Genomic DNA, 20,159 nt, shown 5'->3' with positions numbered 1-20,159 from the left:
TTTAAGGAATGATTAATCTATTTTTCATCATGAGTTTGGTGAAAAGCATAACAGGAGGAAATGGAAGAGTCAACTGGGCTGATTATATGGGCCTAAGGCCCAAAAGTTTTCTCATTAGCTCCGTCTTCCCCTCGTCCACCAATTGGGCCAACGGGAGAGGGCAGGATGATACAAAAAGACCGGGGAAAACAATCCAAAAATAAAAATGATGAAAATTGATCATGGGACATCAGACCGAAGTCATCTCTCTCCTTCGCTGGACTGATTTCTGTGTCTCGCATCCACGCACTCGAATGCGGTTCACTTTTTGATGTCTGGGGGTACGAAGATACAGTTGATGCCTTGCATGGAGGAGCCATCCGTACCGAAACTGCTTTACGAGACGCGACGTCACGCTTCGGGAACCTACACTTCCAATTTCCCTTCCCCATACCAGGTTCTGAAGATCTCATCCACCTCTTCTTCCTCTCACTTTCCTGATTTGTTTTCATCTTATCTATGTGTCGGATCATCCGCGAAATTCGTAGCGAAATTTAGTTAGCGTTATTGATTTGATTTTTCATTTACCCTGTTTTTGTTCAAATTCAGGTAAATGAAGGTGCTAAGGGAGGCCTCTTACACTTGCTTTCGGTTCGAGGTATACCTGGATTTTCAGCATTGTTTTCTGAGGCGTACATTTCTGAAGAAGTTCATTGCACTTGTTTTGCTGATGAGTAGCGAAAATGCTTCCGTCCTTATCGTCTTTCTTTTGGTCTTCATATATTTGTTTTCGGATGGGTTTGTTCATTAATTGTCTGAGAAGGGTGGAGTTTTCGCCTATGTTCATGTTGTTAAGTTGATCAACATGTTCCGTCTTCACTAAAACTGAAGGTTATATACAACCATCTGAGCCAACATCTGCGTAGTAAGATTCTTGTAGCGGCAGATTATGTAGTCTTTCTTCACCAGCTGCTTATTGAATTACCGTAAAAATGGGTTCAGGTCCAACTCATCTTCATCATTGAGCTTTTCCTTATGAACATTAACCTCTTTTTGTGGGTGCTTGTGTGCTTTGAAGTGAAGTTGCTAACATGCATGAATTTCATGTGTTAATACAAACTGCATTGAATCAAATTCACAAGGAGCATCGAGGCTTTGGGCAGTTTTAGGAGAGATCATAGGTTTAAACCTTTGTGTTGTCCTTGTACCAAAAAAAACAAAAAAAACAGCTTCTGAGAGTTTGTGGATGGGGTGGAGGGGAAATGTAGAAGTTAGCCATTTTGAGGACTAACTGTTGCCTCACTATTTTTTTCTTTTGCCTGTACTTTCTATCAGAGAATGTAATGACAAATTTTCTCAGTGATACCAGTTGCATAAGATGCATATTTTAAGGACAAGTTTCGGCAAAAAGCTGAACTATTCAAAAGTTTATAGTTTGAATATAACCTACGTTGTTTTCTTTAAATTAATTTTATGCTTCTCTCGTTTGTGAAGGTGTCAGTCAACTCAAAGAGAAATGGACAGAATATAATCAGCCAAAACGACTTAGAAGGCTTATATCCCTGTTTATTTCCCCAAGAGGCAAACATGTTGCTGTTGCTACTGGAAATCAAATAACTACTCTGAGTAAAGAGGATGACTACCGGGAGCCATGTGGCATTTTCACTAGTATGATTTTATTCTTTTTGTCCATAAATTTGTATTCTGTGGATCAATGGATGTTAAGTATCAGATCATCTTGGAACATTTCAATTTGAGAGTTTTGTAAAATTGATGCTTGAATCAATATATATTCTAATAGATAGTGCTCTGGTGGATCAGACAGGATCTTGCAGCATGCATTCTATCTACTTATAAATCGCACAATAATTTTTCAAAAAAATAAATTATAGCATAAAGTGTATTATGAAATGTAAATATTGGATTACATCACTCTTAGCTCTTTCTTAGACATGAATAAAACAATTTGAACGTATAAGAAAACTGATAACCTTATATGCGGTCATATATCACAGGAAGCATCATGTTATATGATATGCACATTTCATATAGGATAAGATTTAGCAGCCCCTCCCGTCTTTTTACCTGCTTATTTGAGTCTTTAGATTATGTGAATCCGACTAGAGATGTTAATGCAGTCTAGAAAACCATACACGAATCAGTTGCATTGGCCTATTAGGGCAAGCGTCTGAAAGGAAAGTTGTCTCCTACAATTTGTAACAGCATGTGATACAGGTTGGAGTAAATGATATTGAAAAACATTTTGGGCTTAAATGGTGTTATTTAGTGCGGAAAACTGAAGTTGAAAAATTATTTCTTTCTGGGGGCTTCTCTCTAAATTTGCTTCTTATGTGCAATTGGTCCACTAGGTTGCAGCCTTTGTACATTTAGTGTAGGAGCTTGGTCTGAGGATGGTGACATTCTTGGGATTGCTGATGATACTGATACACTGTATTTTATCAAGGCGAATGGTGAGGTGATAGCAGAAATTACAAAGAAGCATTTAAAAGTATCTTCACAAATAGTTGGCATATATTCCGATAGTGATTTAAATACGCAGAAGTCTTTCTTGTGAGTATTTTTCCTTCATCTGTATCCCTTTCTTTCATCATACTGTTAGAAGTAAATGAAACACGATCATTTTCCTGCTGGTCTAGAAATTATGGTTGTCATTTTATTATTTTGGATGACAAGACATGTCAGTAGAATTTAAGCAACCACGTGACAAAGGAATATGAATTTGAAATGTTGGTTGTTTTTTTTCTAGTTGTAGGTTCGCTGTCATTACATTAGATGGTTCACTGCAACATATTGAGATCAGTTATGAGCCAAGTGTCTCCTTTTCCAAGCAGATTTCTGATCACAGGAAGCATCTCTGTAACAATGTCTGTGCCTTTGACTACCATCATGAACTTAAACTTTTTGTAGTTGTTGCCTATTCCACCACCACGTCTCTAACATCTGGCAAAAGCTCTGGTATGTTTCTTCTTCTTCCTTTTTTTTTTTTTTTTTCCAATTTATCCATCGTGCTATATAATTGTTGATTGTGGATTGGAGTGGTATTTTCCCTATAGATGCAAGCTTTGTTTTACTTCTTGGTTTCAGGCATGGTGAAGAGTGGGGGTGACTAGATTATTTCAGGCTATTTCTTCTGTTAATTCCACATGTGACTTCTGCCTGGTCAGATTGAGATAATCAATTTTAAGAAATAAAGAAATATTACATTCTCCCTAATATATAACATTTTATCATCCAAATTAAAGTTCTGGCGTCCCACAGGATCTTCATCTGGGCTTGTTAAAGTATGGTGAATTGCTCAGAAACTGCAAGATAAACCTGAGCTCTTTGCTTTTCTTGTATTTTCAACAATCTCTCTAAGCATGAAGCACTTTTGCATTTCATAGACCTTTTGCCATATTCTGTTGAGAGAGATTTTCTGGACATGCTTTCGTGTTTGACATGCTCTGATTCATCTGCACAGATTCCTCATGTTTCAAAATTACGCACAGAAACCACAGTTCTTTATTTGGTTAAGGGAGTAGTTTATTGATGAAATTTGCTTTTAAGGATTTAATGTCTTCTGAAAACTGGAAAATAGAACTTTTCACAGCACTTGTCTGTTGTTGTTCCAACTTTATTGTTCACTAGTTATGCCCGATTCTGTAGGGTCCGGCTATCTTACTCTGTGGCGTAAAAGTGCGAGCGCAGAGTTGGAGCAGTTTTGTTCTGTTCAGTTTGAAGGCATCTATTTGAAACCAAAAGGCTTTAAAGGTCAGCTAACATATCCGAAGGTGCTAATCTCAACAGAAGGCACCTTTATTGCGACTCTAGATTTGAGTGGGTCATTGCAAATTTTTAAACTGGACAAAGAAAGGTTTACCCTCTCTAGATTTTCATGGGGAAAGGGAGATGATTTACCTGATCCTGATAATTTATCAAAAGGAGGGAGGGCATCTTTTGTGGATATTATGGATTTTACTTGGTGGTCTGATCATATTATTACTACTGTCAATAAGAGTGGTGTGGCTGTGCTGATTGACATCCTTGATGGCTCAAAAGTTCAGGAAGATGATCCTGCATACTTTATGCCTGCTCTGGAGAAGGCAGCAACATCTAAAGGCCACCAGTTTCTTTTGGCAAGTTTTTTGTGCCAAGAAAATTATGATTCTTCTGATGTTGTGGCCTTAGATAAGTTGCAGCGGATGGAGTGGGTCACTGAAGATGCACTGAATCAGATTCACTTTTTGAGGTTGCACTGGTGCCTTGTTTCATTTTCTGAGAAATCTATTTCTGAAATGTATGATATGTTAATCAGCCGCAAAAGGTTTCGGGATGCTCTAAATTTTGCTGATAGTTATGGACTGGATAAAGATGAAGTTCTGAAGTCGCAGTGGGTGAATTCTGACCAAGGATCCAATGAAATAAACACGTTTTTATCGAAAATTAAGGATCGAGATTTCGTACTTTCTGAGTGTGTTGAAAGAATTGGACCAACAGAGGATGCAGTGAAGGCTCTGCTTGCATATGGTCTCCGCATCACTGACCAAAATCGATTTTCTGAAGCAACTTATCATAACAATAGTCAAGTGTGGGATATTCGCATGGCTAGACTTCGGTTATTACAATTTAAAGACAGGCTTGAAACATATCTTGGAATAAACATGGGCAGGTAACGTTGAAAGTAATAAATATTAATTTTCAAATAGAGTGGACCTTATGTTTTGTTTAGATACTATTTTCTGTCATGCAACATTTTCCTTCTAATGTTTTGGCTCATTTCCTTGTGTTTCTTCTTGCATTTATTCCACAATTTGTCCGGCCTTTATATTCTCCTACATCCCCTAAATGATGATGTCTTCATAATAATATGCATTGTGGGATACATGGAAAATGTAAGAAGAGTTTATTCAGTCATTAGACACCCGTCACAATTCTATATCTCCCTATTTATCCTAGTAGGAGAGTCTTGTAACTAACAGACCTTTTCTCAACTGTCTATTATTCCCATGTAACGATACACTTTCAAATTAGGTTAATTTCTCCATCGAGAGGGAAAGTGGCATTGCTGTGAGAATTTTTGGGTTTCCAAATTTACCTTTCAATAGATTGACAATGGAATGGAGAAGAGCAAAGGATAAATGGTTAATCTGGGGTGAAAAAAGTTTTTCTAGAATCCACTACTGTATAAACCCGGTCTGTCTGCAAAGTCCCCTGAACCACTAGCATATCACTGTGTGTTTGTAAAGCAAGAAGTGCACAAATTAAAGCCTAAGAGTAAAACTATTCGTGGGTAAGAATTTCTCCTTATACTTTACAAACATTAATCGTGAGATTTTTATTAGGGGAAAACTACAAATACTTCTATAAAATAGGAAGTGCATGTTCTCTCCAACTCTAATTTTTGTGGGTACATCCTACGTGATTTAGTAATTTTGTAAACTGAGAAATAAAAGAAAGGTTTAGTTTTTATTCATTCTTCCACGTAATGCTCACGAATATTTTAACAATTTGCCATCAATCAAATTTCCTAATAATAATATTGAGTTTTTATAAAAATATATTCATTTTCGCTATGACATGTTAATTAGATTGGATAATGAACCCTACACAAATTACTTATGCAACTTCGGAATTGTATATCAATGCGTACAAAAACCAGAAAATTGGAATTGGCTTATCGAATGCTCTCTGCGAGTGAGGTGTGCACAGAGCCATCTTAATTTCATGTTTGTTTGTTGACCATTTTCTCTATCCCCACTCTCTGCATTCTGCAACACCTCATAAACATAACCTATATGCTTAAATAAATGTTTGCACGTGCAAATTTAATGCTCTTGGATGACTTTAAACTAGTCATTCAGCAGTTATTTTCGTTCATTTATTCTAATGGTTTCTACTGACTCAAAGTTCATTGACAAAGTTTTGTGCAGGTTTTCTGTGCAGGAATACGGCAAATTTCGTGTCATGCCTATTAGTGAGGCTGCCATAGCACTGGCAGAAAGTGGAAAGATTGGTGCCCTAAACTTGCTCTTCAAGCGTCATCCGTATTCATTGACCCCTTCCATGTTGGACATTTTAGCTGCCATTCCGGAAACAGTTCCTGTGCAAACATATGGGCAGCTTCTTCCTGGAAGGTCTCCTCCTTCTGGTGTTGCTGTGAGGGAAGATGATTGGGTTGAATGTGATGAAATGATTCGCTTCATTAATGAGTCAGTCAATAGCCATGACATTAGCATCCAAGTGAAAACCGAACCTATTGTCAAGCATAGTGCTGGATTTTACTGGCCAACAACTAATGAGCTCTCAAAGTGGTATAAAGATAGAGCTAGAGCTATGGATTGTCTTAGTGGGCAGTTGGATAATTGCCTCAGCTTCCTTGACTTTGGTATTCGCAAAGGTATATCTGAATTGCAGCAGTTTCGTCAGGATGCCTTGTACTTGCACCAAATTATTTACTCTGATGACAATGATGGTGAATCATGCTTCAACATGAGTCTTGTCACATGGGAACAATTAACAGATTACGAAAAATTTAAAATTATGCTTAAGGGAGTCAATGAGGAAAATGTGGCTGAAAAATTATGCAACAAAGCAATTCCATTTATGCATGAAAGGTCTAATAAGATACCCACAGTAAAAGATATTCATCTTTGCAATTCTGCAAATCAAAACGAAGAGGAGTCATTTCTAGTCAGATGGTTGAAGGAAAATGCCTTGGAGAATAAATTGGATATATGCTTATCGGTGATTGAGGAAGGGTGCAGAGACTTTCAAAGTAATGCCTTCTTCAAAAATGAGATTGAAGTGGTTGATTGTGCTTTGCAATGCATATATTTAACCACAGTCACAGATAAGTGGAGCATCATGGCAGCAATATTATCTAAGCTTCCTCAATTGCATGGTATGATTCTGATATTTTAATGTTATTGATATGTCATAACCTTTCATAGTTTGTTAAGGCATGGTTTATTGCTCATTTGATGTGAAATAAATTGGTATATATTTCCAATAAACTTTTTCTTATATTCCCCGATATCTTGAATAGTATAAGATTCCTGTTTGATATGATGGTTAAAATTTTATCATAGAATTTAAATAGTTGGCTTTTTACATTTACCAAACTAAAACTTCGGGGATTTTTGATCCCCTGGTTTTTGGGTGGTATGAGATTCCCACTGAAATGGCATCATATGCCTCTAGCATCTTGAATTTATTTTTGTACGTCGCTCCATTTACATGAAAACAAGAACTCAAATGTTTTATTGGTGTTATTGTGGCCAATATTTTTTCTTAGTAAAACCAGATTCCATATCTGACATGTTTTATAAACTTGTGATCAAGAAATATATTATTTCATGACTTATACTGAGGCTAACCCTTGTGAGTTTGTCATTGTTTTCCTTCTTGTGAGCATGTCTTTAGCAACTCAGTGTCCTAGCTGTTCGATATTGTTTTGCTATTTTTTCATTGCATATGAGATTGCATTATAACTTTGTTTTCAAGTTGGGCAGTGCTTGTTCTTGATTCACAAAGGTCCTATGTCCCTTCGCTAAGCATATTTATGTATGTTTATGTGTATCGTGAATGAATATTTGTTTATACAATTGATTCATTAACATTTCGTACTCAACATTGAGTGTAATAGATTTTTCTAAATGTTCAGATGGTGCATTGCAAGTTGAGAACTTTGAAAGAAGACTGAGAGTTGCAGAAGGCCATATTGAAGCGGGGAGGCTTTTGGCATTTTACCAGGTTTGTATTTTCTCAATTTATCTGCGAAACTTGTTTCCTATGCATATACAGAAGGACTGGCCAGCTTTGCTACTTGATGAACTTGCTATTCTATTTTCTTTGGTTATCTGTTAGGGCACTTTGCTATTTGATGAACTTGCTATTTTATTTTCTTTGGTTATCTGTTACAATCTTAACCTTTCATGAGGAGGTTATCTTAGTTTTCTCTTTGTTTTCTTTCTTCCTGAATATAATTTCTTGACATTAAAATAATCGAAGAATTGTGTCTTAATGTGGATTTCACTGTGGTAGATTATTGCTTTTTTACCTAGACTTTATTATGTTATAGATGGGTTATAAAACAAGTTTACAGTATGATTTTAAAAGTTAAGGTCTTGAGTATTTGAATCATAGTTCTTAAGTTAGTAGGATTTCACCATATACTTACGGATCTTTTCAGGTGCCCAAGCCATTAAGCTTTTTCCTAGAGGCTTATTCAGATGGAAAGAATGTGAAACAGATTATTCGCCTCATACTGTCAAAATTTATTCGCCGTCAGCCTGGCAGATCAGATAGTGAATGGGCCAACATGTGGCGTGATATGCAGTATCTGAGGGAAAAAGCGTTTCCTTTCTTGGACCTTGAGTATATATTGGTTGAATACTGTCGAGGACTTCTGAAAGCTGGGAAGTTTTCGCTCGCTAGAAATTACTTGAAGGGTACTAATTCAGTTGCTTTGGCAGCAGAGAAAGCTGAAAGCCTTGTCATTCAAGCAGCTAGGGAGTATTTTTTCTCGGCTTCAAGTCTTGCATGTTCTGAAGTAAGTTTTAACTAACTTGTTAACTGTACCATGGACATATTTGTAATGTCACCCTTTTGCATGAAAAGTGGCTTACTAAATTTTCATAGAAAACATCAGGCACCCTAAAATGTCTAGGAGTTTTAATATAGTGACATATCCCCCCACCTTGTTGGGGGCCTAAAGAAGTGAAAAAAACACAGATAGAGAGAGATTCTAGGCTGATAACTGAAACCTAGAGTGTAATTGCTATCACCTTCTGGAGCCGTTTTCTCACCAAACAGAAGCTCCGGATATTCTTTTAGTGCATTCTGTTTATTCTAACTTTCTCTTAAATTAATTAAATTAATCAGTTAATATTAGGCTGCTACCTGAAACCTTAGAGTGTAATTGCTATCTAACTCATCTTTTCAGGCCATTTCTTCATTAAATTGACGTTCTGGATATTGTGGTAGTGCCTTTTGTTTATGCTAACCTCCTTTTAAATTACTTAAATTAATTAGTCACTCACTGCAACTTGATTCAGATATGGAAAGCTAAAGAATGTCTTAATCTATATCCAAGTAGTGCAAATGTGAAGGAGGAGGCTGATATAATTGAGGCGCTAACAGTTAAGCTCCCAAACCTTGGAGTGACACTTCTACCTATGCAGTTCAGGCAAATAGTAGATCCAATGGACATTGTAAAGATGGCAATCACAAGTCAATCGGGAGCATATTTGCATGTGGATGAACTGATTGACGTTGCTAAACTTCTCGGCTTACGATCACCAGATGACATATCAGCTGTCGAGGAAGCTATTGCTAGAGAAGCTGCTGTTGCTGGTGATTTACAATTGGCATTTGATCTTTGTCTTGTTTTGGTAAAAAAAGGGCATGGATACATATGGGATTTATGTGCTGCGATTGCACGGGGTCCTGCTCTTGAAAACATGGATGTAAACTCTCGTAAGCAACTCTTAGGTTTTGCTTTGAGTCACTGTGATGAAGAGTCCATTGGTGAGCTTCTCCATGCATGGAAAGATCTGGACATGCAAGGTCAGTGTGAGACATTAATGATGTCCACAGGAACAACTGCTTCAAACTTTTCAATTGCAGGATCATCTGCTGGCCCACTTTCTGAGAAAAGCACTCCAAACATATCATACCTTAAAGGTTTTGTTCAAGAATTTGACAGTGGTAGCACAGACAACCAGAATGTTCATCTTGATAAAGTTAGAGATGTGGTCTCCATTGTAGCTAAAACCTTGGCTGTTGAAAATGATGCAGATTGGGCATCGGTTTTGACAGAAAATGGGAAAGTTCTGGCTTTTGCCGCTTTAGAACTCCCATGGTTGCTTGAGTTGAGTAAGAGTGAACTTGATAAGAAATTTGATACTGGAAAGCTGTACATGAATGTGAGAACCCATGCTGTGGTAACCATTTTATCCTGGTTGGCTAGAAATGGATTTGCCCCAAAAGACAATCTGATTGCCTCTCTAGCAAAATCAATTATGGTGCCACCAGTTACTGCAGAGGAAGATTTAATCGGATGCTCCTACCTTTTGAATCTTGTGGATGCCTTTAATGGGGTGGAGATCATAGAAGAGCAGCTCAAAATGAGAAAAGATTATCAAGAAGTTTCAAGCATTGTGAATGTGGGGATGACATACAGCTTACTGCACAACTCTGGAATTGGAACAAACTCTGCACAGAGGAGGGAGCTACTGCAGAGGAGATTTAGAGAGAAGCATTCACCACCCAGTTCTGGTTATTCACTTCTCAAATTCATTTTGTCTATATTTTACCTATCTGTCTCTGGGGTTCCATATCTCTCTCTCTCTCTCTCTCTCCACACACACATGCTGTTACATTTAAATGCATAATTCATTAATTAGGCTGAAATTTGGCCAAAAGAATTAATCAGGTTGAAATTTGATTGAGGGTCATTTCTTCTACATTTTCTTTGTTGAATCACATCCGACACCCATGATTTGTTCAATTACCACTCCAAGTGGTATTTCATATCCAAATTTACAATTACAGGAATGTTAAAACAATGAATAATTTCATTATTGCATGCCTATTTCACTCTTGAACATTTTCATATTGTTATGACTTATGTGAGCATGAGGCTGTTGCTGGTATTAATTAAACAATTCAATTTCAAAATGTAAACTTAATCCTAATTTAGCCTTGAAACGTGCTTTCAACAAAGAGTTGGCAAAACAAACCACATGATGCTCTATAAACCATGGAGGGGTAATTGTAATTTTTTTCTTTTCATAGTTTGCTGGTACCATAACTACTAAAATATTATTGTTTGCATTTTCATTGTTTTGCAGATGACATCAATAAAATTGGTAAAGTGCAGTCCTCATTTTGGAGAGAGTGGAAAATGAAGTTAGATGAGCAAAAGCGTCTGACTGAGCATTCCAGAGCTCTGGAAAAAATAATTCCCGGAGTTGAAACAGAACGCTTTTTGTCTGGGGACTCTGCCTATATTCAGAGTGTTATTCGCTCTCTGATTGAGTCTGTGATGTTTGAGAAAAAGGACATTTTGAAAGACTTGTTAAAATTAGCTGATACATATGGCTTGAATCGTACTGAGGTAAGAGGATTTGCCCCATTTACAGGCATATTTGAGCGTCTTTGGGCTGGTGGTTCGTAGTTATGTCCCTGCGCCCTTCAGTTGTGTCATTTATAGCTTAGGGTAAAGTAACGTTAGGCTTCAGTGTAAGGTAGATGTAGACCAATATTATGCTTCAGGCGGTCCAGGGCTTGATGGGCTTCTACATGTTCAACAGCCTGCTTGTTTTTTGAAAGGTTAATCGTTTATTTAAAATGCATCCATTAGTTGATTAGACCTTATTATTTCTGTTCCTTTCAGGTATTACTGCGGTTCCTAAGTGCTGTCCTTGTTTCTGATGTTTGGATGAATGACGATATTACTGCAGAAATTACAAATTATAAAGGAGACATACTTGTTACTGGTGCTGAAACCATCAAAACCATAACAATGATTGTGTACCCTGCAGTAGATGGGTGCAACAAGCTTCGCCTTGCTTATATATACAACCTGCTGTCGGATTGCTACATGAAGCTGGCTAAAACTGAAGAATTGTTACCATCAATGCACCATGATCGAGAAAATGAAAATCTTTGGTTAGCTCATTATTACAAGGTCATCGAGCAGGAGTGCAGAAATGTTTCCTTTATTGAAAATCTGAACTTCAAAAATATAGCTGGGTTACATGGTTTGAACTTGGAGTATTTCAGCAGGGAAGTTTATGCACATATTGATGACAATAGCTTGTCAGCTTTGGCAAAAATGGTAGAGGCTCTTGTCAATTTTTTCCACGATGCATTACCTCAGGATTTCATGTCATGGCAAGATGTTTATAAGTATTATATACTGAATATGCTGAGAGCTTTGGAGACTAGAGCTACTACTGATTCTGGTATCAGAACTCCAGAGTACCTTCAGGGATTTATTAGTAAGCTTGAACAGACATATGATTTGTGCCGGATGTATGTTAGACTTCTGAGTCACTCTGATGCTTTGGGGATTTTGAAGCAATACTTCACTGCTATATTGCCCCTTTACAGTTCATACGGATATCTACCTGATGACTCGGCATGGCAAGACTGCCTTATTGTTCTTCTAAATTTTTGGATGAAGTTAGCTGATGAAATGAAGGAAATTGTATTGGAGGAAAACAAAGGAGCGACTATGAGCTTTAATCCAGAATGCTTAATGGGTTGTCTGAAGGTTTTCATGAGATTGGTAATGGAGGACGTCATCTCCCCTAGTCAGGGCTGGGGTACCCTAGTTGGCTATGCCAACAGTGGTTTAACTGGTGGTTTGGCCATAGAAATTTATAATTTCTGCAGAGCTATGGTTTTTTCTGGTTGTGGATTTGGAGCCATTTCAGAAGTTTTTTCAGTTGTATCATCGGAGTATTTAACTGGTTCAGCTTCTGATTGTGGCGCAGGTTCCCAGGGTCTTCCCCGTTTCTATTTAGATATTCTGGAACCCGTTCTGCATGATTTAGTCAGTGGATCCCATGAGAACCAAAATTTGTGTCATATATTGTCGTCTCTAAGCAAGCTAGAAGGTGATGTAAAAGTTATGAAATGTGTCAGACATGTAATTTGGGAAAGAATGGTCCAATTCTCAGATGATCTACAGCTACCAAGTTCCATAAGAGTTTATGTGCTAGAACTTCTGCAGTTCATCTCAAGTAAAAATATCAAAGGTTTCTCAGATGAAATACAAGCCAATGTCGTGCCATGGGAAGAATGGGATGAGTTGCTTTATGCTAGTAGAAAGAGTGAGACTGATGTTGATCAGGGGATATCAGATCAGAAAGATTCATCTAGTAGGTTTACAAATACTTTGGTAGCTCTCAAATCATCTCAACTTGTGGCATCAATATCACCCAGCATAGAAATTACCCCTGATGATCTCTTAAATGTGGACCTAGCTGTTTCTTGCTTTTGCAGATTGTGTGGTGAAGCCCGTACAGACATCCATTTTGATGCGTTGGTGGCTGTTTTGGATGAGTGGGATGGTCTTTTCAATCCTGGCAGAGATGGGGAAACCACTGCCGAAGTAGCTGACGGAGGAAATGACTGGAACAATGATGATTGGGATGAGGGATGGGAAAGCCTTGAGGAAGTAGGAAATGTTGCGGAGGACAAGAAAGAGGACTCAATTTCCGTTCACCCTTTACATGCTTGTTGGACGGAGTTTTTCAAAAAACTCATCAGCCTATCCAGGTTTAGTGATGTCATGAGACTGATTGATCGATCATTAGTGAAATCCCGTGGAATATTGCTTGATGAGAATGATGCCCAGAGCTTGAGCCAGATAGCACTTAACATGGATTGCTTCAATGCTTTGAAGATGACATTGTTGCTGCCTTACAAGACATTGCAGTTGCAGTGCCTAGGGGTGGTAGAGCAAAAGTTAAAACAAGGCATCCCAAGAAAACATTGCGGGGACCATGACTTCTTAATTCTTATTTTATCTTCTGGGATCATTACTTCTATCATCACCGACTCTACCTTTGGTGCAACTTTATCTTACGTGTGCTATTTGATTGGGAACTTATCTCATCAATGCCAAGCAGACCTGTTATCTGGTCATGCTCAGAATGGGATTAAAAATAACGATGATCACGGGAATGGATTACTTTTCAGAAGGATCCTTTTCCCTCAATTGATATCTGAGCTTGTGAAGGCGGGTCACCATGTTCTAGCCGGATTTCTTCTCACAAGATTTATGCATACCAACGCCTCATTCAGTCTCATTAACATTGTTGATGCCAGTCTTATTAGGTACTTGGAGAGGCAGCTCCAGCTGCTGCAGGCCAACGAGTTCCCCGTTGAGAAGACAGGTAATGCACTGGAGAATACTGTTAGTAGCTTGAGAGGCAAGCTGAATAGTTTGATTCAATCCACTTTACCATTGCTTCGTACTAGTTAGACGATAAAATGGTTCAAAATTTCCTCACCCTTGCCTCCCTGATTCTTACTTGTTCTCCAATTGATTCTGTGTTTGGAATATAGATGTTTTATCTTAGGTAGGTTTTATTCTTGGAGGTTTTCTTTCAGAGGGTTGGGCTGATCGATGAATTGTCTGGGCAGCCACCAGCAAAATAGATCTTCACAATTTCACGTGTATTAAACAAGAATTCTTTCTGTACATTGCATGAGGAATGAGTATATGGCTTATTTCAATTTTTATTTAATGCACGCGCGCACACTGGCATTGATTTGATCATGTATTCATGCGCTTATTAAATTAGAGTTGCCGTAAATTCTTCAATCAAAGCTCGTCATGGAATCTTGTTTTCATGGGTTCATCGTTCATGCATGATACGTCAGACATTTCGTTGGCCCCATTAATTTTACTGTATAAATATTCAATTAGGATGACCAATATTACTTCCAATCTTTTAATATAAGAGATAGTTTGCCATTTAACTTGGTTCTAAATATAATATCTTAATATATTATATTTCTCATTTATTTGCTTTCTATTAAAATAATCATAATAATAATCGCATATGTTTAAAATTTCAGCAGATAATAATTTTATCTAATATACATGATTAACAGAAATATTTTAAGAAACATAATATCTATTTATTACAAATAAATAACTAAATCAATTTTTTAAATCTATTTAAATTAGTTAACTAATTCTTGTATTAAGAATCGAGGATAAGATATGATTTACATAAAATGCGTGGATTCATAATGATACGTTGTATGCCTTGCTAAATCACCAACTTCTAGAAAATCAGACAACCCCCAAGTGCCTTGAAATATTGGTAAGCATCTCTAGTTTTTCATCTGGTGACGAAGGACGAGAGATTTAAAACAATTTTATACTTAATCCGAAAGGATGCATAATTATTATCAGCACCAAACCGATGTCATACAATACGCGCGTAGGGACTGATAGAGTCAAAAGTAAACCCATACAACCCATTCTAACCAGTCCAGTCGCTGGCATCTGAAAGCGCTCAATTTTGTACATTAAACCAATGCACCGCGTATTTCATGGGGGAAAATTGGGGATTAAGAGAATGCATCAAGAGAATGTAAGTTTAACTCCCATTACAATAGTAAAAATAAGACGATAAAAGAAATAGCACGGCATGTATACCATTCCCAACAGTACAAACTGGAGATCCCTCCCCAAAAAGAATAACATCAGAACTACCAAAATGGAGATTTCTCCTCTAGTAATAGCCAAGAGACATCTATTGCACTACAGTATTTCTGCCAAAAGCACCAATGAAATTGTTCAACCTATAATTTTCGCTCCCTCCCATTTTTGGGCAGATCAGTATGCGACCAGTATTCTTTTATAAGCTGTACCTTCATAGCCAAGTAGCGCCTGATGGCGATTAGACACAATCCAATGTACGTAATAGAATGAAGCATCTGGTAACGCAGAGCCTCCCAAACCTCCATAGAACATCATTCACATGTTTAATGGCTCTGACTCGGAGTCCCTTTCCCTCAATTCCCAATCTTCCGTTTCTGTTTAAAACACAAAATATGTTATAAAAAAAAAACACAAAATAATCAGAAAGGAATGTGTACGTAAGAAATTCTCAAAGTTGATACAGCAACAACATTCTTGCTATCAAAAAACAAACGCATGTTGCTGGCTCACATTTTAATTCTAATTAGTGATACACAGAGTAGGACTTAGGGCACTAAACGCCGAGGAAGGGGGCCCTGATAAGAGCCTGAGCCTTCCAATGTAACGAGGAAAATTCACCAAAAGTGGATATCTTCTATCACCCTGTTTAGATAACAATCAGCTCCCATAATTACCTTTTGTTGGCTGAGGGACCTTTAAGAGCCTTAGGTATGCCATAAACAAGATGGATGGTGATTAGACCCAAAGCCCAAAGGATCAGAAATATATGAGAAAGAAGCCTAATCTGTTACTCAATTTCTAGAAATCAACATAAAACAAGATTAGAGTGCACAGTCTTTACTTGGCTTATCTGCAATCACCAACAGTCGCCTCTGCAAGACACATGCCACAAAAAGGAAAATAGAGCACATGCCAAACATAACAGTGATTGGGAATGCGTCAACCTGCACAAACAAGACATAAGAAGTCAGAATTACACATGCATGGCACAGAGAAAAATTACTATCCTTTTTTCTGACTGGGTAACATGCCAGAAAAATAAGGCTTGAAAATTCAAGAAAGAAGGCGCAAGGTTCAGTGGATAATTCCATGTTATTCACAGGGTTAATATCAACAATTTCCAGGTTTAAACTAATTCAAAATAAAAATAAGTTTGAATTCCATGCTCTGGTAATCTGAGCAATTCACATAGCAGGGGTGAGAAACATACATTGTAGAGCACAACGCACACAAAAATGTTCAGAGGAATGCGGAAAAAGTTCATGATAGTGCTCCTGGCCTCCTCAGGAATATATTGAGATCTCATCTTCATAATAGATGGCCAGAATATGCCTACACAAGCCTCAAAAGCACAGAAGCCAAGAAGCTGACTGCAGCCCGAGAATGAGATGCTTCCACCTTTCACCTTGGAAGGAGCTACCAAGAACTGTTCCAGAATAACCAAGTCATAACATGGTGAAATAGCATGAGAGGTAACTCAAATTTTTTTTACACAAAAAAAGCGCCAAGAAGGAGGGAAGAAAGAAAGAGCAAACTGAAACAATAGCATACATTGGTCAGAATGGGAAGAATTAGTGATGCAGAAGATATTAAAAACACAATCTGCATGTAGCTCTCTACTCTGGGTGATGGATGAGCCATCAACCGAGATGCAAGTGAGCTTCCCAACATTGAAGATAACATGAATGTCGCAAAAATAAATCCGTGAGGAATCTCTTCATCATTTGGGCTCAGAGCAGGGGTCCACAGGAACACAAAGGTATACATTGAACCTTCAAAGAGAGATTGTATGGCACCTAACAAGGCAATCTTTTCATCTGAAGCAGAAAGAGGTAGCCATAAGTAAACAAAAGAAATAAGCAATCAAGTGTGTGTGTGTGGATACATATCATATAAAAGAATACTTTGATAGCAACAGAATACATACAAATAACAAGCTTCTCACCTGAAAACATTCAATTTCATAATAACACCTAGAATTGGTTACAAATTACAAATATAATAATTCTCCTGTTCTGAAGCCATCTGAAAATTAAGCATTCGATGCAGATAGAAATGCATTGCTAAATGACAGGCGTCCAGAAAACGACCTGAGAGGGAACTCTATCACTTAAAAATCCCAAGTCCCAACATTAGGCATATTGTACACTAAGATATGATTAAAAGAAGACCAATTCAGTCCTTATATAGATTTAATGAATAACTTAGTTCAAAGTTCTAAATTATACCATGTGCGTAGAAATATCATCCAAAAACAATTGGCCACATATATATGAAGTGAGAATTTTACCAGACGCAATGGCCACAGCAGCACCCTTGAACTGGGTAAGCAAGTCCTTGTTCTCAGAAGGATCACCATAATTTTCTGACCACGATGATAATATGATGGCCATGCCAATAGCAAGAAAGCAGGCAGCAGCATCAAAGGGTGCCACAGGTCCAAGAGACAAAGTATCAACAAGTACATTTCCAAAAAGCCCAGAAACAATAGCGACAAGACCATTTCCAAGAAATATAGCCTTTGCGAATGTTAATGATAACCATTGTTGTTCAAAGCCCCTCTGTCAGATGATAAGTAAGAACAATTGAAATCATCAGCACAAGGCGCAACAACAAAGATATCGAGACAATAGCTAAAAGATTTAAAGATGCAACAACTGTTTCATAAAACATGGACATGGTAGTGTAACCAAATATGTAGCAAATCCTAAACTGAAGAATGCAAATGACATAAGATTTCAGATGGCATCTAGCATCTTTCTGACTTCTTGCTCTTGGAATGCCTGCCAATAACAGTTATATTAAGTAGCATTTTGAGAATATATTCAATAAAAAAGACAACATCTTTAGGATGTATAACTTTCTATTATGCCAATAGGAGTTTCAATTACATGGGGGATCTCAGTTTCCCCATTACAGTATACCCAATGCTAATGTAATTTTTAAATGTTTGATGAAAATATCCTTAAAAGCCAATTTCTTAACAAACAAAAGATGTACTTTCAAAACCATACTGTCATCACTTACCTTGTTGTGCTCTGCAACAAGCCACGACTCGAATGCTGAAAACAGTAGTGAAGTGGCAATACCTCCCAAAACACGGCCCAACATCAAGACCTTATACTGTGGAGAGTGTTTGGTGATGCAGCTCAAAATGTAGGTTATGCAATAAGTCACACAAGCCCTCTTCCGTCCCCTGATTTCAACATAAGAAGCATGATACACTGAAATGTTATGACAGTTTATGCAGCTAAAAAGCAAGATGAATCAGGGGCAAAGGCATCTCACTGTTTATCAGCCAGAGATCCCACAATGGTTCCGAACAGCATGGATGACCCAAAACCAGCAATAAAAAGTTGGCCAATCTCCCCTTTACCATATCCATATGTACTGTATAGGTAGTAGACATATGGACCTTGCAACCAGTCTCCAGCTATAGTTATAGAAATAGCAACCTATTAGGTTAACAAAAACTAAACAGTAACTTCACTCCGAACATTTCTTTTCAGCATGCAAGAGCACACAAGCGCCTGTGCACGAATAAAAGGGCAAAAAAAATTTCCGCAAGCAGTTTCCAGTGTACATTTTTTTTTATTAATTATATCATTAGTAGCATTTTACCTGGGTACAAATTCATTGGTGACATGCAGTTAAAATTTGACAAACACATCAAATAAAATTGTACTAAATTTACTCATTTTAATAGCTACGTAAGCTGCTGCAGTGAATAGTCTAGATTTAATATCAGCCTCGTTGAATTGTGAATACATGGTTCAGAGAGGTAATATCAATTTTTTAATAAGATAAATTAAGGTCGGTAAGAATTATTGAACACTAAGGATCGAAGAGAATAATTAAGCTTAATGTACTCATTTATTTCCGAACAACAACCAAGTAACATTACTATTACAACTACAGGACCAGAAGATACTTCAAAGCTATCACGGAGAGCCAAATTTACCAGAGGAAGGATATGACATCTGTTTTCAGTCTACGAAGAAGGAAGCGGCAAGCCAGAAAGAAATAAATAATGGCTTTCGTAATAATTCTTTTTCGTTGTTAAGCCACCTGCTTCACGCAATTTACATCTGAAAATTCCCTGACAAATAACATGCAGAGCCAAACACCAGGACGGTGCTATTCGCTTGAATTCAGAAATCGAACAGCAAAAACAAACTCCACAATGTTATCAAATCGCACGAGATCAATCAGAAAAATCACAATAATGAGGATTGATTCGGATCTTGAGAAAAAGAAAGTTTTCAATTAATCAGTTCCAATCCAACCAAATCAACAAGAAAGCCCCGAAAGACCAGATCCATGGACACCAATTACGCACAAACAGAAAGACATTCAAATAGCGAGCAGATTCGGGTAAGATCTAGCCAGGTAGAGAAAGAACACAGATCTGAGGTTGAAAAATGGTGAACATACCCATCATGAGTGAATAAACAAGAAGGTAATTGTTCTTGAAGGAATTGAATGCCGAAGACGTAATGACTCGATCTTTGTTGGTCTTGCTCAACTCGAGTGCAGCTACCACCGCACCCAATGCGCCAAACACGAGATAGTAGAACATCTCCATTTTCGATTTCTCTAGCGATTTTTGCGAGCGAGTGCCAGAAACAGATTAAGCGAGAAGAAGGGTGTGTCCCAGAAGAAGTGAGCAGAGTAAGAATTCTCAGATACGACGAGCAGGAAGAGAGAAATAGAGAGAGAGAAAAGACAGAGAGAGAGAGATATATATATATATATATACACACAAATACATATATATATAGCGGATGAAAACGGAGCTACGATTAGGTGCGACGCGACCACTATGAATATCGATACTAACTACTACTATTTTCAAAAACCGGTCTCTCATGATTGTCCCCACTAACTTTCTTTTTTAGGCTTTGACTCCGGCTAATGTGCTTTGCGAAAAACATTAAAAGATAAAAAAAATATAAAAAGCAAGGCATTTTAATCCCTTTTTAATTTT

General features: G+C 37.5%; 2 protein-coding genes across 3 annotated transcripts; one reads left to right on the top strand and one right to left on the bottom strand.

Annotated features, from left to right (window-relative positions):
• The first annotated feature begins 240 nt into the window (after window positions 1-240).
• On the top strand, window positions 241-14,240 carry LOC114761451 (MAG2-interacting protein 2). 2 transcript variants are annotated; one of them, XM_028950818.1, is made up of 12 exons: window positions 241-436; window positions 589-637; window positions 1,474-1,647; window positions 2,349-2,550; window positions 2,753-2,955; window positions 3,646-4,648; window positions 5,910-6,880; window positions 7,643-7,731; window positions 8,171-8,530; window positions 9,036-10,257; window positions 10,833-11,098; window positions 11,378-14,240. In XM_028950818.1, the coding sequence occupies exons 1-12, from the start codon at window positions 311-313 to the stop codon at window positions 13,976-13,978; spliced, it is 7,266 nt and encodes a 2,421-aa protein (XP_028806651.1). In that variant the 5' UTR covers window positions 241-310; the 3' UTR covers window positions 13,979-14,240. The 2 variants fall into 2 exon arrangements, with proteins under 2 accessions (XP_028806651.1, XP_028806650.1); XM_028950817.1 differs by having other exon boundaries at window positions 2,747-2,955.
• Window positions 14,241-15,056: 816 nt separating this feature from the next.
• Window positions 15,057-19,884, bottom strand: LOC114761483 (molybdate-anion transporter). Its single transcript, XM_028950853.1, has 8 exons — window positions 19,607-19,884; window positions 18,461-18,605; window positions 18,200-18,368; window positions 17,463-17,733; window positions 16,724-16,989; window positions 16,383-16,598; window positions 16,014-16,116; window positions 15,057-15,546 (listed from the first exon to the last, which is right to left on the bottom strand). Exons 1-8 carry the CDS (start codon window positions 19,755-19,757, stop codon window positions 15,488-15,490), a joined length of 1,380 nt encoding a protein of 459 aa, XP_028806686.1. The 5' UTR covers window positions 19,758-19,884; the 3' UTR covers window positions 15,057-15,487.
• Window positions 19,885-20,159: the final 275 nt, after the last annotated feature.

This window comes from Neltuma alba, unplaced genomic scaffold (assembly GCF_004799145.2).
Source record: "Neltuma alba isolate B1F8T4 unplaced genomic scaffold, ASM479914v2 tig00011122_pilon, whole genome shotgun sequence".
NCBI classification, from domain to species: domain Eukaryota; kingdom Viridiplantae; phylum Streptophyta; class Magnoliopsida; order Fabales; family Fabaceae; genus Neltuma; species Neltuma alba.
This window is presented reverse-complemented; position numbering and strand designations above follow the sequence as displayed.

Excerpts from the sequence above, each read along its gene's own strand:
- LOC114761451 (XM_028950817.1), top strand. The coding sequence starts at position 311 with ATGTCTGGGGGTACGAAGATACAGTTGATGCCTTGCATGGAGGAGCCA. Across the intron at positions 2,956-3,645 it reads AACATCTGGCAAAAGCTCTG|GGTCCGGCTATCTTACTCTG; the intron begins GTATGTTTCTTC and ends CCGATTCTGTAG. Across the intron at positions 7,732-8,170 it reads GGCTTTTGGCATTTTACCAG|GTGCCCAAGCCATTAAGCTT; the intron begins GTTTGTATTTTC and ends GGATCTTTTCAG.
- LOC114761483 (XM_028950853.1), bottom strand. The coding sequence starts at position 19,757 with ATGGAGATGTTCTACTATCTCGTGTTTGGCGCATTGGGTGCGGTGGTA. Across the intron at positions 18,369-18,460 it reads GGATCTCTGGCTGATAAACA|GGGACGGAAGAGGGCTTGTG; the intron begins GTGAGATGCCTT and ends TGTTGAAATCAG. Across the intron at positions 16,599-16,723 it reads TTCTTCCCATTCTGACCAAT|TTCTTGGTAGCTCCTTCCAA; the intron begins GTATGCTATTGT and ends ATTCTGGAACAG.